Here is a 16522-nt window from a genome sequence, read left to right as displayed (position 1 = left end):
TTATCAGTACTACCATCATAAAACTACAAATGGTTTTTTTTGGAAAATGTCCTGCTGCAGCATTGCATGAGCATGTACTGGGGGGATACCCATACCAATGCCTCCAAATGAGGAACTTTCTGATATTGCCTACATCAGTCATGCTTCATTAGTAAACCAGGATGCAACAAACCAACTGTATCTCAGACTCATGGAAAGGCTTCCCTCCACTAACCTATGGCTCAAGTAGGATGTTGCAATCTTATAGTACTTTGAAGGCACTCAGCTAGACGGCTGTTTTTTCACAGGCAAGCTCCAAGAACATATTGGGACAGAATATTCCCCGGGGTGTGGGGGGGGAAGTCTTTAATCTATAAACAGGGAGTTTAGGAGCAATTTGTCCAAATCATAAAAATCCACTTTTTGCCCTTCTGAACTGCAGGAAGCCTTTCACAATAGAAAGACAAGACTAATTTCAGGGCATGTTATACACTGCAAAGACAAGATTGTTCCCAGGGATGACTTAATTTATCTAGCAGGGGCTGCAAAAGCGTATGAAGTGCAGCACAGACTTCAGGATGTGCTGACAATCAGAGCACAACCTCTCCAGGGATCCTGGGTGCTCCCTGCAGTTTCTGCCTTGCTCTCGGGTGGATGCTGTGGCAGTATCACTGCATTTGTTACCTGAGCACAGCAAAATGAAGTTGGCACAAACACCAGACAGAGTTACAGCCACAGCCTCATGAAGTGGCACAGAAATACTTGTGTCCCTTGGCTTATGAAGGCAGTATCTTTTCCCCTCTCACACACTCAGATGGACACTCCATAAAAGTTTGCAATATCACCAGCGCTGCCAAGGCAAGCATTCACAAATTGGGAAATGCTGACCTTTATGATGCTTGAGCCCTAGAAATGGAAATCACTAGCTGGTCATCTGAGCAACCCCAGGTCCTCAATGCAGCCCTGCTCTTGTACAAGCCTTAGTGATGAGGATGAGCACCCTTCCTTGGGGATCCAAGGATGGCACAGGCACAGTGCGCACACAGCTAAGGCAGAGCAGGTAAAAGGGGTGGTGAGCATCGTGCTGCTGCTCCAACAGGGAGTCAGATTTTGGGCTACCCCATCTCTCTGTGGTACCAGGTGGTGGTGTACAAGGAGACAACAGGCAGGAACAGGCAGGATGAAAGCAAACAGAAAAGCATCACAACAAGCGAGGGCAGCTTCCTCATGCTCAGCTGAGCAACGTGCAGGAGAAAGTCTCTGCAGTCCTCCTGCCACACACAGCAGGACTTTTGGTCAACCCCACATAAGATCCCACAGTGATAAAACCACATAACCATGTGACAGGGACCTCCTGCACCTCAGCACCATCCATAATATCACACGATGAGCAGAGGATTCAGTCATGCGCTCTGGGTCTGCTGAATGGGGTGAGCAGGGCTAACAAAGGAAATTAAAGTCTTGAGACAGGGAAAACATGAGGATATTTCAAGTCAAGGATACAGCACTCTGTGAGGCTGAGCACCCATACTCTCATTTCTGAAAAGTCTTTAGAGATGGGGAAATGACTGGCAGCCATCTGCTCCTACTGCAAAAAATACGTAATACTGAACATATCTGGGAAGCACTGAACTGCAACGCAAGGACATCCAGTACCCCTTTTTTTTTTTTTTTTTAATGCTATTTGTGGTGAGGTCAGTGCTACAAAGCTATAAACTGGTTACATTACAAATAGGCTATTTTAAAAATATTATGCTATAGGCAGAGACACAGTATAAAGTAAAAATCAGACTTTAAATTATGCTCATTTTTTAACATTATGGAGAAAAAAGTGCTCCTTCTGTGTATTGCCAACAAAGAATATTAAATATCTGATTGTTTCAGACAAGGCCAACACTTCAATTTATACTCATTTATGACTAAGGAAAAACTCCTGAGCTTGCAGAAATCACTGAACAAAACCCCAAGCCCTAATAACAAATAAAAGCAACAATGACATCTAATAGAGTTTTTTTTAAATTTACACAGAGATTTGAAAATTCTGAATTCTTGCAAAATAGATTTGAAACCCATACTAATGCAGAAATATAGCACTTAACATACCTCTTAGAAGACAGCTGTGTTGTGACTTGAACAGCTTCGAAAGCACATGATACCAGAACAAACGGGATTGCAACCTGTTTAAAACACAAGCTATATTTTGGCTTACAGTCATATTTACAAAAGAATCTGGGCAGGTTGTGGAAACATTTTCCTGTTTTGGAAATTATCACAGAATGGGTGTGTTACAAAATAAAATATTGGCTAGACAGGGTAGAAAATAATTTTGCAGGAAACCATTTCAGTAAATGAATAAAAACCCCCTTCCATGGTCATAGCTGAGCTGCAGTGAAATAAGCCATGAGGTAATATGGAAAACTATAATTAAAACATATCCTCACTTTATTTATCCATTTTAGCACTAGCAATAAATACTTAAACGAAGCTAGAAGACAGAACTATTCAGATCCAGCATCTAACATGAGAGGCTACAGAGTTTCAAGTGTAATAGGACAATCACATCACAACCACAAAAAAGAATGAATACAGAAGGGATTCAGTAAGGCAAGGATCACACTGCCCCTCCAGGGCCAAGTCAAGCAAATGTAAATGATTCAGTAAATTAAGAACACAACAAACAAGTTAGAAAACATGAATGTTGCCTTTTGTTCTTTGCAAAGTTGATTTGCAATCCTTAAGCTGGCAATGCATAAAACCTGACTTCTGGCATCCAGAAAGTTTGCACCACTGATCTGTGTCCTGCAGGACAACACGCAGTGTACCTGTAACTTAAGTCTGCTTTCTCTGGGACAGACACAGCAGAAAAGCAGAGGTAGGAAATACTGCTTATTTTAGTAATAACCCATAAATTTGGTGTCCCCCCTTCATACCTCTGGCAGATCCCCTACTCAAATACTAGCAAAGAGCTACCACACCCTGCCTGCAAACCAGAAGTGCAACCCAATCTTTGACAGACTATTAAAAAAATATAAAAAATAATAGCCATTGTAAAATGACAACCTAATCAGTAGAACATTCAAAGCCTCTATTTGACGTAATGTAGATAGAGCTAATTATATATATATATATCCTCAACATTTCCATAGCTATTATACACTGCAGGAAAAGCTTATAATTTTTAAAATTATTAAAGTATTTTCAACATTTGAAATTTCCATTTTAATACAATAAACTGACCTAATGCTGTTAAATTACACTTCCAAGAACTTTAGCTTCTCTTTTGGGAAACAGAATGATCTCTCTAGAAACACTACAAAGGCTGAAAGATTCACACATGGTTAAGAAGCCTAATGAAGCTCAAATACATAAATATGTTTTTGTGAATTGCAAAGTGACAACTATGTATGTGATATGTTATTTATTCCACAGTTCTTTGAGAAAATTTCACCAAGATAAGATTACTAACCTTCAGTAAAAGCAAGCCTCCCATCATGAAGGGACTGAACACAGTCAAGAAACAATAGACAGAAGCAGGATCAAAACTAGAGAAACATGAAAAAGACATTACATATCTTTGAAATGGTGTTTTCCATTAAAAAAACAGAGCATTTAATTACCCTGTAACACACTGGGTTGTATATACATTTTTAAACAAGGCTTCCAACTTTATCTTCTCTTGATGAAATATTAAATGAGCAGGGACTGCCAACCTCACTTTTCTTTCCCTTCAATTTTTTCTCTGATTGTGTTTTTCAAGGTGCCATTCTGTTGGTGGGCAACCAAGCTCTCTCTGTTCATCCTGTCAATAACTTCTAATGGAATTGAGACAACCTCACAACCAACAAGCCCAAGCTCTTAGGGAAGTTGTTACAGAGAGCAGAAACAAAATAAATTATCATTCCACTGATTACTGCTTTGATTCTGCTGCCCTGATTTTGCTAACTAAATTTACGCTTTGTATGTCAACCACAGGAAGAATTTTTTGTATTCTGTGTCTCAAATAAATGAGTAAAATTTACCTGTTAATAGAAGCTATGTTTCCAGTGCCAAAAAAGGCTGTCACTATGAAAAAAACCTAGATGTATTTAAGGAAAATACACTACAGAAATGGCTGCAATAAAATAAAACCAGCATTTCTCATCCTTCATTCCAGTTTACTTTCAAAATCTATCATGAAACCACAAGAAGCTGACTCACTGTTACAGGTTTACAATGCATTAAGAAATCCAAAGTATTTTCTAGCCCTACCCTAGATTTCACACACAACTATATCAATTTTAAAAGACACAGACTGCCTGAGTAAGGTTTTAGAGCCTTTCTTGAGACCCCTGTAAGAAAGCTGCAGCTGGCTTTTTGGGTCCCTGCCTAGCAAGATAGGAACATCCGTGGACCACAAACCCAGCTATGCATTCAAACACAAGCTTTCGCAGAAAGTAATGACCTACGCACGCGCTCTACACACCAAAAGAGATGACTTTATTGAGGAACTGACCATGGAAGAGGTAGTTGGCTCTTAAAAAAGGCTAAAGGTTCCTATGCCATCCTTCCTATAGATTTTTTCGTCCAAAGATTATGCTGAGTCTACCCTTGGCAATATGGGACTCCCACTTTTGTCCTTACTTGAGGGAGAATGACTCCGGCAGTATCTGTACAGCTGGAAATTTTTTGATAAACCTTACTTTTTTCATCTAGATACAACACTTGCTGCTGCATGAGCCCATGAAAGGTATTTTTCTTGCTCCTGAGCTCGTTGGAGCCCATTATAGCTCACGTGGCTACAGCTGAAGAATGGTTTTTAACTGGTTTTTAGCATAAGGCAGAGGGTTAGTCAGTGAGGATGGGCTGCTGTTGCCAGAGCTCCCTCTGGTCCTTTTGCTCCTGTTATGGCTCCTGCACTGGATCATCTAAATCTCTCCATAAACAATTTGTTACCAACTGTTCAGTAAAATCGTTGGGATTCTGCATGCAATATTTTGGAAGGATTAGGTCAGCATAACTGAAGAAATCATGCTTCCCAAGAGTATCACAAAATTTCAAGTTTAGTAACACAGCAGTCTAACAGCCTAGCGTGGTTCTGCTGGCTGAGATTTATAAGAAGAACAGGTCTGCAATAAAACAAACAAGAAAATACCAGTAACACATAGGTCTAATCAAAATGCTAAGCATGAGCAATTTGAATCTTTCCCTCAAAGACCTGCTGGTTTCTCAGCAGATGCCAGCTACTGGGCCTGGTGGAGGAGCCTTGGGACAACATTAAGACACACAGTTCACAGGGTCATAATTGCAGTATGACTGCTCTAGCAGAAAAGGTGTTTCCTCTACTACCACTATTTCTAAACATTAAACAGCATCTAAATTAAAAAAAGCCACAACATATTTTGAGCAGGTAAAGGAGACTGCAAATTAGTTATTTTTTCAGGAGCTGAGCAAAACACATTCAAGTATTTTAGATTAAAGTGGTGCTCACTTGTGGGGCAGTGTGAGGAGCAGAAAAGGCCTTTACTCTGTGCAAGCACTGTACTACCAACACTGCTGTGATCACAAATGCAAAACAGCCTCACAGTAGCTACTGTCAAGAAAATGAACTCCAGCCAAAACCAGCACAGCTACATTCCAGTGTTAAAGAAGTGCTACACTAGAGTTTTAAAAAATACGGTTGGATTGCTTGATGGTTTTTGGCTAATATTTAGCATCTGACAGACAGCAGTAGCTTTACTGAAGTTAGCAGATTTTTTGTTAAAATAGCAAATGAAATTGATGCATTATTGCAAGGTGTCTCAGCTCTTTTAGGTATACTAAAGCAAACAGAAACATCAAACCTCTAGCAAATCATTTTGCCTTCTTTCTTAGCACTAATCTGCCTTCTTAAATTGGTATCTGTTACACGGCGTCTGCTGCAGGTTGCCAGTGCCAACAACACGGTTTCAAATTCCAAAAGCATGGACTCTGTGACTGTGACCCACCCTTTCAGATCTGGTTATCTGACGAACCGTAAAGCCCATCTCTGTAGGAATCAGTACTGAGACAACTTCCTCCCCAGCTACAATAACTCACCTGCACTAAACTCCCCTGTGTTCTAGACTGACCCACTTTCTCTTCAATTTGCCCACCCATCATCCTTGCTGCCAAATAGCTCTCACTTAATTGTAGTCCCACAATGAAAGAGAAAAATGACAATGTTATCAACGTACATTGTTTAAAAAAAAAATAACAGCTGCATTATCAGTTACAGGAATGCAAACTAACTGCTATGTTAGTGAACAAACAGCTGTTCCCTCCTAAGCCCATATAATTTCTACCAGTAGAAATCACTTATGATATAAATAATTCTCAGCCATATTCTGGGAACATGTTTCACTAAGAGCCTGCAGGAACTTTCCTTCTTGTTTCATCTGCTTGCTACCTAACGTTTGCTTCCTAACACACTGCCATACTCTAAAAATGAGAATAATATCACCTACTTCAACTGATTTGTGAAGGTGAGCAAGTTCCCTCCTGCCAAAATGTAATGAAACAAAACCAAACTGAAAACAGAACTCCTTAGAAGAAAATTTACCTCAACTGCAATGGTCCTAAGTGGGCAAGGAGCCAGATTCTAAAACAGTGCATTTTTAACTGAGAAAAAAGCGTAATGTACAAGACCATTGCCTTTTGAGCAATATGAGTCAAATCACCTTTATCAGCTTCTGTTCCCAGTGAGTACCAGGCTACAAATTTTGATTGCAGATCCTTTTGAAACAAACCCTTTTTTCCCCCTGGAATGCAGCAAGCAGCAAAAGGATACAAAGAAGAAGGACCTCCGGACGTCATCCAGGTGGAGCTGTCGAAACTGAGTTATATCCACAGCACAGGTGAAGTTGAAAACAGCAAGCTGGAAAGACAGCAGAAGAAATCAATACTAAATATCAACTAATGGACTTTGATAGAGCCACCATATTTTTACTGAAATGAATGAGAAAGAAACCTGCTTCCCTATCATCTGTTATTAGAGTACTATAATAAGGACTGCAAACCTTTCCCATGTTTTCATTATATTTTAATGAATTAATGAATCTGCCAGAAAGACTGTACAAGTGAGATGATCAAATGAACAGTGGAGCTTCCGCTGTTATCTACACTAAAAATGAACTTCTAAGCCTTAGATTTATAATCATCTTTTTTCATCAGAAATATTCCTCCTACACACATACACTTCCACTGCTCACATAAGCATATGGATAAAGATCCTCAAAAATAAAAGACTGCAATTATCCTCATTTGACTTATTTTGTGAGTGAAAATAGTAAAATACTCTCCATCTCCTTTACTCAGTTCTCAGCACAATATCACTTGACATGAAGAGAAATTATCTTCATGGAATTTAAGAGGTCAATGAACTCCTTTACACTGGGGAAAAGAAAAAAATCAAGTAATAGACATTCAACACTGATAACATTTTAATTTAAAATAATCTCTCATCATCAGAGAATTGAGCTGGTTTCTCTAATACAAGATTTACTTTGCAGCATATATTAACAGGCATTCTAGGGATCATATTTTCTAATGTAAAAACAGGAAGCAGGGGTAAGTATTATTGTTCCTTTCACTTGAGAATGTTGACATACAGGGAGTGACAACTTCAAACAGAATTATAGCCTACCTATGTTCTTTTCATTTGCATTTGATTAATAAAGTGTTCATGGTTTAATACTACTTTAATAGAATTTTATTTTACAATAAAGAGAACACCAGACTAACATCAGACAGGCAAGCATCTCAGATGGCTTGTAACAAGATGCAAAAGGTAGTGTGGGTTCTAGAGTGGAAGAGAAAATACATCCCACAGATACTAAACACCTTCAGTCGCAATCGTGCCATCACACTAAGTGTAATTTTGATATTCAGATTCCATTTCTATTGCTTAAGATGCTACAAAACACACACAAATTATCATAAGTAAAGGTAGCACAAACAGAAAGTGATTCCTGGTTTTACTTCTGTTTTTTAGCCTTGAATTGGTAGAGCCTCTCTCAAGTTTTGAAACTGTCTTCCTTGTAGGAGCACCACAAAACCACAGTATGTGTCAGGTTCAATCTGATGACTGCCTTGGCTCAGGTTTCAACCTCCAGGACATTTCCCTAATTATGAGCTGCAAAAGGAAGGAAAAATGTGTACCAACACTTCTCTTCAAGTGACTCTGGCCACTCCCACACATCTGTACCCAGGAGGGCTCGTCTGGGAGAAGCCAGGGAGAGCTGTGGTGCACACCCACCTGGCTCCAAGGACCCAAACCACTGTAACTGGCACTTCGGATCTGGCCAAAACAGCGCCACAGCTCCAGTTTGTTCAACCCTAGACCTAATCTAAGAGCTAAGTTGCAGCGTGAGCAGCATGGCCTTTGCAAATTGTTGACAATATACTAAATTTTAAGGTGGAAGAAATTGTACTGATTACAAAATTCCCTCTTCTCCTCCAGGCAAATCTGAGAAGGTGCTATTTCCAAGTTAGTTTCCAGTTCCTTGTCAGTATAAACAGAAATAAGTCTCCATCTTTGAACAAAGACAGGACAAACTCAAATGAAGATTTCTAATATTTCCTATGGGTCTTTTCAGAAATCAAGTAATTTTTTTTCAGCCTCTCACTTGTGAGTCTGTGATCAGACCAAAAAAAGTACAGTGACATTGTACTTACTCCGAAGAGTTACTGCACCTTATGCTGAATTATCACTACATTTGACAGAGAGAGCTCTGTAGCCTACAGACCATACCACTGTGTCTTACTAAGTCAAACTGTCTTCCTGCATTCCTAGAAATGGCTCTGATGTGCAATATCTTCAATAACATGAGTTACAAGTCTTTCTTACAAGGTCATATTCCTAGTTCATGAAACAGCTAATACTGGCTTCCCAAACTGAAAAGAAATGCAAAGTGTTCCTCTCTGAAAACCACTCAGAATATTTACTGCACCCTCAAAAAAAAAAAAAAAAAAAAACCAAACTGTTAATTAACCTGATATATCTATCAAGAGCTGTTACCTTTGGTTTGAGTGAAAGACCATAATGCTGCAGTGCTTCTTGTTCCATATTTATCCATGCAAACATCAAACCAAACAGTGCCAGTGGAAAGAGAGCTTCATATCTGAAAAGTAATGTAATAATCATAGTAAGTGCAGTCACTGACAACTAATTAACATCAAATGCTGACATGTTTCTTCTTTCTTCACACAAAGGATATACCAAGACCTAGTGGCATTCTCCCCCTTCTCTCCCCATTTCTGAGTACCCACAGTTGGCTGAATTTTAAAGCCATACAGTAGTCAAATGGCAAAAGTAGGAGAAGCAGAGATTGATTCAGCCTTGTCATGTTTTGCATTTTTTTGTTTAATGGCTGCCACAATGTTGCATGAGTACCTTCCTTAATTTTAACAAAACTGGAATAAAGTTGAAAGAAACAGGAAAAAAAGAGACATATTTGACATTCATTTTCTGCAAAATGAGAAATTTTTTAATGAGAATGACTTGGAACTGAGGGGTTACAGTCCAACTTAAACAGCAACTAGAGATTGTCTCTGTAGGACCTGATCACACAAACTCATTATGGTGACCTCAGTTTGGCTCTCAGGAAAGAGACATCTGTATAATAAAAAGAGCATTACATTTTACTTCAGTGAAATGTTCTTTTCTTCACTGTATTCCAATCCTTCACAACAGCAGCATCAAGTCACACTCTAACCATGGCCACTAAGCTGTTCTAGTTACACTCTCAACCTCTGAGGAGTACTTCTGGCTCCTACAGCACTCAAATTCCAAAGTATGAGTGTACTTATGTGAGAGATTAAGACCCCAAGATAACATAAGGGTATAAATTGAAACTGCATAATACTCAGTTTCTCCAGTTGCACTTCATGGTACCTCCTGTGTTTTTTTCTTTCAGGATAAAATTATAATACTGTCACTGACTATAATACTGGTCCTGACAAGATTGTAAATGTTTTTCTTTTTACTTTCTCCTTCTTAGACACATACCTGTTTGTTTAAAAAATAAGGAAATCATTGCAGTTAATCTTGGTATTGTTTCCATTGGGCTACAAAGCAGTTTCAAATTGGAACAAAAAATTTTGAGTAGACATTTCCACTTTAATTATCTGAATGACAGGCAGCTAAACATGAAGACAAAACAATTGTGTTGTCACTAATAGAAACACTACAACCCTTACAATGGTCTACACTTGCCTACAGATTAAATGCCTTCAGCTGAGCTGTTGACAAGTGGTTGTATGCAATGCTCTTCAGCTGGCTTCAGTACTTCCACTTAACTACCCCTAGAGAGGTGCTGCAATTACCCAGGCTATGCGCTGGGTTATCAGGACATGGTATAAGAGTGCACTGAGGAGAGAAACACTGGACACTGTTGGCACCAGTGCCTTGGGTTTTGTTTTCTTTTTTAAGAATAGTTCCAAATTTTTTGGGTCTATTTGGACATTGTAGGAAGACAGCAGAGAGCTGTCAGCATTTACATGGTCTGGTGCAGGGCCAAAATACAAAGAGGGAGATTGCCAGCCTCAGAGAGAACAACATTCATGCTTTATCCAGTAGCCAGCACAGGCTAAGAAGGTTGAATGTAAGAACAGGTGTGCAGTCAGGAGCAACATTAGGATCAAAGTCTTAATGGGGAAGTGGGAGAAAGAGGATGCAGAAGATTAGAAAAAAAAAGGAGATGCTTCAACTAAAATGAGAGTATCCACAGGAGACAGCTATTGTAAAATGTCTGCTGCAAGATGTTTTATTCCACTTAATTTTCCAGTGTAATTAAATTCAGAGAATAAGTGGGAGGGGAGGCAGAAAGAACAGTTCTTATACTCCCCATTAATTATGCTCTTAAGAGCTAGCAAGTCTGAAAAAAAAAGAAAGGGTTGGCTGACACAGTGTTTTCTTCATTTAAAACATCAGAGAAATTGACTTTTATCCAAAAAGAAGAAAGGCCTGGTCTTTAGGGGGAACAACATCCCTTTAAAAAAAAAAATTACTTCCACAAAAATCTCTCAGAATAAAATTTTCCCTCATTTTAGGACTACCTGTTTCCTGGCATACATCATTTAAGCCATAACTAGACACCAGTGCTGAGCAGCTGGGAGAGAAGCTATTTCCTTTTGTTTGCAAAAAAGCACACGTCAAAACAACAAATGGCATAAATTAAACCAAACTTTCTTATTTTGGTGCAAGGTTGTTTGAACACACACCTTTCCAGCCACTGCCTTGACTAGCTGAAAGGAATGTCAACAAACTAATGTTTATAATGCAAGGAGGAACATGAAAGTTCCCCTGAAATTTTATTTAGTAAACTAAACAAGGAGATAAATGCTGGAAGCACGTGTTACACCTTTAATAGAAATGTGCATGAGATGAAGCAGTTTCACATATAGCCCTGGATTTTCATAAGTAAAACCAACCCAAACAGAGTAAGAATGAAGTACCCTGTGCTGAAGAGTAGGTAGGTGGACATCAGGGAGAGCAATATGCTGAACAGTCTCTGAAAGAGAAACGTGGGGCTCAGTAGCAGCAACACTGGGGAAGAAACTGCAATAATAAGAAGAGATCCATCAGTCACATCATGCAAAACATTTCATACTCAGTAACAAGATAACTTTCCTCAAATCTTGACATTTTATGTACAGAAATTCAATACAGATCATACATGACCCAAGTTACTTTTGCTAAAGAAAATCCAGTGTTTGGAATGTTTCACATTCATCAAAAGTAATTTCAGTTCTGTATCATTTTAATTCCCTGTCTTTCTACATCACAGCCTTTATAATTTCTCATGAACTGATGTTAGTAAGTCTTCAAGATGATGCAGAAGCACTACCCTAAACCCCAGTCAAACCTGACTGTTTAATACTACTCTGAGAACTACTTACCATGGCCCTGAGGACCCCTGGCAGCTCAAAGACTGCAGCGACAAAGCCACTGCTCCACTGTACTAGAACCACAGAAAGGCTTGGGTTGGAAGGGACCTTAAAGATAACCTAGTTCCAACCCCCTTACCATGGTCAGGGATACCTTCCACTGGGACCAGGTTGCTCAGAGCCCCATCCAACCTGACCTTCTAACCTTTGTAATTCAATTAGGGCTACTGCAAAAGTGAGTAAGAGGAAGAAAAATAGGAAAGATGGCCAAGGCTTAAAGATGGGAAAGGGAGAAGGAAAAGCATTGCTCTGATTTAATCTTTAAACCTGATTTTTTAAATTCGTATGAAAATTGCATGTTTATAAAAAAGTATGCTGACAAATAACATTCATGTGATCCTTTGTTGCAGTATAGTAACTTCACATTACTGAATCATTCAAAGGCTGCATCAACAGTAAGTCAAAATTAATCATCACTCTAAGGAACACAAAACTATAAGACATGGGAAGTACTCACTTGTGATTATCATCATTGTATACATTAGTATTTATAGTAAACACATCAGTGAAAGAGGTGAGGAGGTTTCTATGTCCTAAGTCAGTGTGTTTTATTTCCTGGCTTTCAGCCTTGGCCACTGCTACAATTACAGAGTAAGTGACTTCAAGGGGCTCCAAGAAGGCCCAATTCAAGGAGGAACTCCAGGGACCTCACTGCAAGTCAGAACAGTTGGAAATAAATTCAGCATGGCAACTGGCCTCTGTGAATTACACTCAACATATCAGATGTGTATCACTCTGAGTACAATCATAGATGAGAACAGATGAGTGGCTGGTAGATGATAATTAATCTTTCTCTTCCATCTCTGGTGTGATACATCAGATATTAATCCTAAAAAGATCTGCACATTTCTGGCTGACCTAAACAAACCTCTGTATATGACCCCAGCACACAGTTGTGACACCAAATTCCTCAAAATTTGGCAGGTTGCTACAATAAATTTCCACAGGTGAAAATTTTAAGACATAATATACATTCATTTAGAAATATCTGCTAATATTAAGATGGTTCTGAAGGACATGGGAAGCAGTTGAATTAATGTTACACCTCCTGGTTTTGCCTTTATGTTTTTAGTTAAGTACACTGAATGAACCATACAGTCTAACAGCTAAAGCCGGTTGGACACAGGCCTGCAGGAACCCAGCCATCACTAATTCATTTGCCTGGTTCCCCAAACGGCCGCCTTTCTCAAAAAAAAAAAAAAAAAATTAGGTCAAAGTTAAAATTTAAACAGTTAGGCTTCATATTAATCAGAATAAATAGCTAGGAAGGGTGCAAAAATTCCCTAGAAAATTTCAGAAGTATTATTAGCATCCTGACACAATAATAAATCAGTATTATTATGAACAAATACTGATAACTGTGTGTTTCTGGGTCTATAAATACACAGAGACATGCAAATTGAGAGTTCAGTAACAGTGCCATTCTTCTACAACTAAGGAAAAAGCTAAAGAGGAGTTGGGCCACCTGTAATCCCATCAACCTGGAAAAACTACAATGAGTTTGGTGCCTTAATTCTTATGGTGTGTCCCATCTGGTACACACTGGCAACAAGGCAGGTGCTAGTTGTGGTTATGGTAATGACAAGGCATTTCTCTCCAAGAGGAGTACTGAGGACATGTTGGATGCCTTGGTGTTTTACCTGCTTCCTTCTGTGTTTAATTATGGAGAGCAATTTCAGCAAGTACACAAAGCTCCTACCTTGTATATCATATTCACTTAGAATGATTACTTCCAGTCTGAAAGACTTTGCTAAAATATTCAATACTACTGTGGCAGCAAGTAAACATTTTGAGTACCTACAGTTTACTTCACTGTTAGCTTTATTTTTATCATCACCCACAACAAAGAGAATTTCTAATATACTTTTTCCTCATAACTCTAAACCTCTCTGACTGCCTGAATCATCTCTTAGATGAAAAATGTTTCTCTTTCATCCTTACACAGGAGAGAAATATAACCTTTACACTCAATTCCTGCTCCAGTAAGCCAAGCAGGACTTCATCGATTTCATTGACTTTACAACTGCAAGAAATTCATCCACACAGAGATCCCCATTTAGCTTAGCAGGCTACAAAGAGTTAGTGGAGCATGATGGAAAGGCAAATGCTTCAAAGAAAGCTACATTACTAAGAAAGCATTGCTGACACACACACTGATCACAATCACTGAACTTCATCTTGAATCCATTTGCTCAAACAGAAGCAGGATTGCTAAAACTGACAAGATCTGCTTAAGTTAAAACAATGTCACCAGTACAGGAATGTACAAGACAACCAGCAAGTAGGTAAAATGCACCACAGTTCTTTCATTAAGTTATGCTTAAATTCCTGATCTTGGCCTGTAGCAAAAAGCTGCTATCAAACTTTGCATGGGATATGTTTAGCTCTAAAACAAACGCCACATTTCAAATCACTCAGGGATAAACAGTGCTTAACATTTTCTTATGGAGACCTATAGAAATTATTTTCTACATAAAAATATGAAAGGCATTCCTTCACTGCATTCCAGAACTCCAGTAACAATTCCATTTGCTCTGTTTAATCACACAATGATTTTTTGAGTGGTGAAAAATTCAGACTTGTAAATTGCTTTTTTCTTTAGTAATTAGATGCTAACAGATATCAAAAATATACTATCATCATTATTTCACAGGTATTTTGCAAGGCAGCTCTCAAAATCACTCCTACACCCCAAGGTTCTCTGCCATCAGATGCAGCTTCAAGTTTACACTGAATTACAGCAACAACCTTTGGTCATTTCCCTATGCTCAACCGGACTGCTTGTAGAACATCTCAGATCACCCATATCTGACTCCAAGTGAAACAAAAGGGGAATTTATGCCATTATACCCCTAAAAGGGGTCTTCAAAATATTCAGAACACCCAAAATAAAAGACAAAGCTGGTTGTAAATCAAAGGTATTTGCATTTTATCACAAACTTAAAAAGGAATAATATTTTAGAAGACTAACACATTTCTCAAAAAAACTCACTTCGGAAAGCAGACATACAGAAGAACTATCAGCAGTCAGATAAAGGAAAGTAAGATGCTAATGAAAAAGTGACATCACCCCCCACCCAACCTCAGACTCCACAAACTGCAGGCATAAAAGTTTGAGAGGGAAGATTTTCTTACCTAGAGTCATCCAGCTAATAATTTGATTCATTACAGGCAATCCCTGTTTGTTCTTAAGACTGTTATGGGTACTGCTCACAACATATGTTGAAAGTGCAACACTGAACATCTAGAAAGAAGAAATCAGACAATGAAACAAAATTCATGTATGGATCTCTGCCATCCCATACTAAAGATGTAAATATGCTTTAGAGTTGCATAACACCTCATCTGAATCACCATAAGAACAGGAAGTCAAATATATAGCGTCAAAAATTTATAATTTTTTATAATTTACAATTACCAGCTTTTTAAAGCTTCTGTCTAAATTACTTTTTATTAGTATTCTTATTATTTACTTGTGCTATTTTAAAGTAGCATACACAAGTGACCTGGATCACTGATTTGACATGATATGCTCTTTGTCAAGAGTAACTACTTAAACACACATGCAAACCACAGAAAACACGCCCCCAGCCCTTCAAGGTGCACTCGTCCTCAAACAGCAGCCACAAAGAACAAGCAGAGCCTTTGGCTTTGCTGCAGAATTGGGTAAGGGCAAAGGGGAAGGCTCCTGTAAGAAGAAGCAGAAGAAATTGGAGGTGGATTTTAAGAGGTGGAAAGAAGTTGTTGGGTTTTTTCCCCCCAATTAAACTGACTGAACCACCTCAAGCAGAGCCCTCTGCCTTGCAGAAGCAGAGAAGCTGGAGAGGTATTTTTTTCTTTGACTAATTCAAGAGACACCATTCAGTCATCAAGTACATGCAAAAAACCTTATGAAAATTACCCCATGAGTCAGTAATTTTTGAAAGGTGACAATTATCCAAGAAAACACTTGAGCCAAGTTTTCAATTACTGCTATTTATTCACAACTCTGCAGTTCCACTAAAAGGCAAATCAAGCATGCACAGTACTTTGCAAACGTGCTTTAAAACTGCATTACAAGATGTAATTGCTGTTGTGGCTTTTTTAGTGCACAGCAGCTACACTGTTCACATCTATCACTTTTTACCATATGAATAGCTGCTATTTCCCTGCTAGACGCAGTGCTACCTAGTGGGATCAGCCCAGAGGATACATTTAGCATCAGCATTCTTTTTTGGCAAGTTTCACAGGTGCTCAGTATCTGCTGCTTCTATTTAATTTCAGGCCATAAGAACATGTACCTCGTATTTCTTTGTGACATCAACAACCGAGGTCAAAACGTTAGGCATCCAAAAGCTCAGGGAACTGGACCCTTTAGACCTCTGGTGTTTACTTTGGACACTTTTGCTGTATTCAGGTCAGATCTCTCCCCTTTGATATATCTTATCAAGTTCTTTTTAGTGTCATGAGTTCTGCTAATCCCTCTGATATCCCTTAGGCACTGGTGAAGTCCCTTTGCACTGACTTTGTGCCACCCTCCATAATATATCCTTTACCTTGGAAGACTTGTCCTGGCAACATTAGTAAGCACAACGTACTGCTGCTAGATCTATGCCAGTGT

At 38.8% G+C, this 16522-nt stretch overlaps 1 protein-coding gene across 1 annotated transcript in view; it reads right to left on the bottom strand.

Annotated features, from left to right (window-relative positions):
• PIGN (phosphatidylinositol glycan anchor biosynthesis class N) overlaps window positions 1–16522 on the bottom strand; it is a 109604-nt gene that overhangs the window by 19725 nt on the left and 73357 nt on the right. The window contains exons 20-26 of the mRNA XM_032117172.1: window positions 15058–15166; window positions 11431–11533; window positions 8993–9095; window positions 6764–6850; window positions 3999–4054; window positions 3446–3521; window positions 2083–2156 (exon numbers count right to left, since the gene is read on the bottom strand). Coding sequence (XP_031973063.1) covers window positions 2083–2156; window positions 3446–3521; window positions 3999–4054; window positions 6764–6850; window positions 8993–9095; window positions 11431–11533; window positions 15058–15166 — 608 coding nt within the window. The remainder of the gene's footprint in view (window positions 1–2082; window positions 2157–3445; window positions 3522–3998; window positions 4055–6763; window positions 6851–8992; window positions 9096–11430; window positions 11534–15057; window positions 15167–16522) is intronic.

This window comes from Corvus moneduloides, chromosome 1, assembly GCF_009650955.1.
Source record: "Corvus moneduloides isolate bCorMon1 chromosome 1, bCorMon1.pri, whole genome shotgun sequence".
Taxonomy (NCBI): domain Eukaryota; kingdom Metazoa; phylum Chordata; class Aves; order Passeriformes; family Corvidae; genus Corvus; species Corvus moneduloides.
This window is presented reverse-complemented; position numbering and strand designations above follow the sequence as displayed.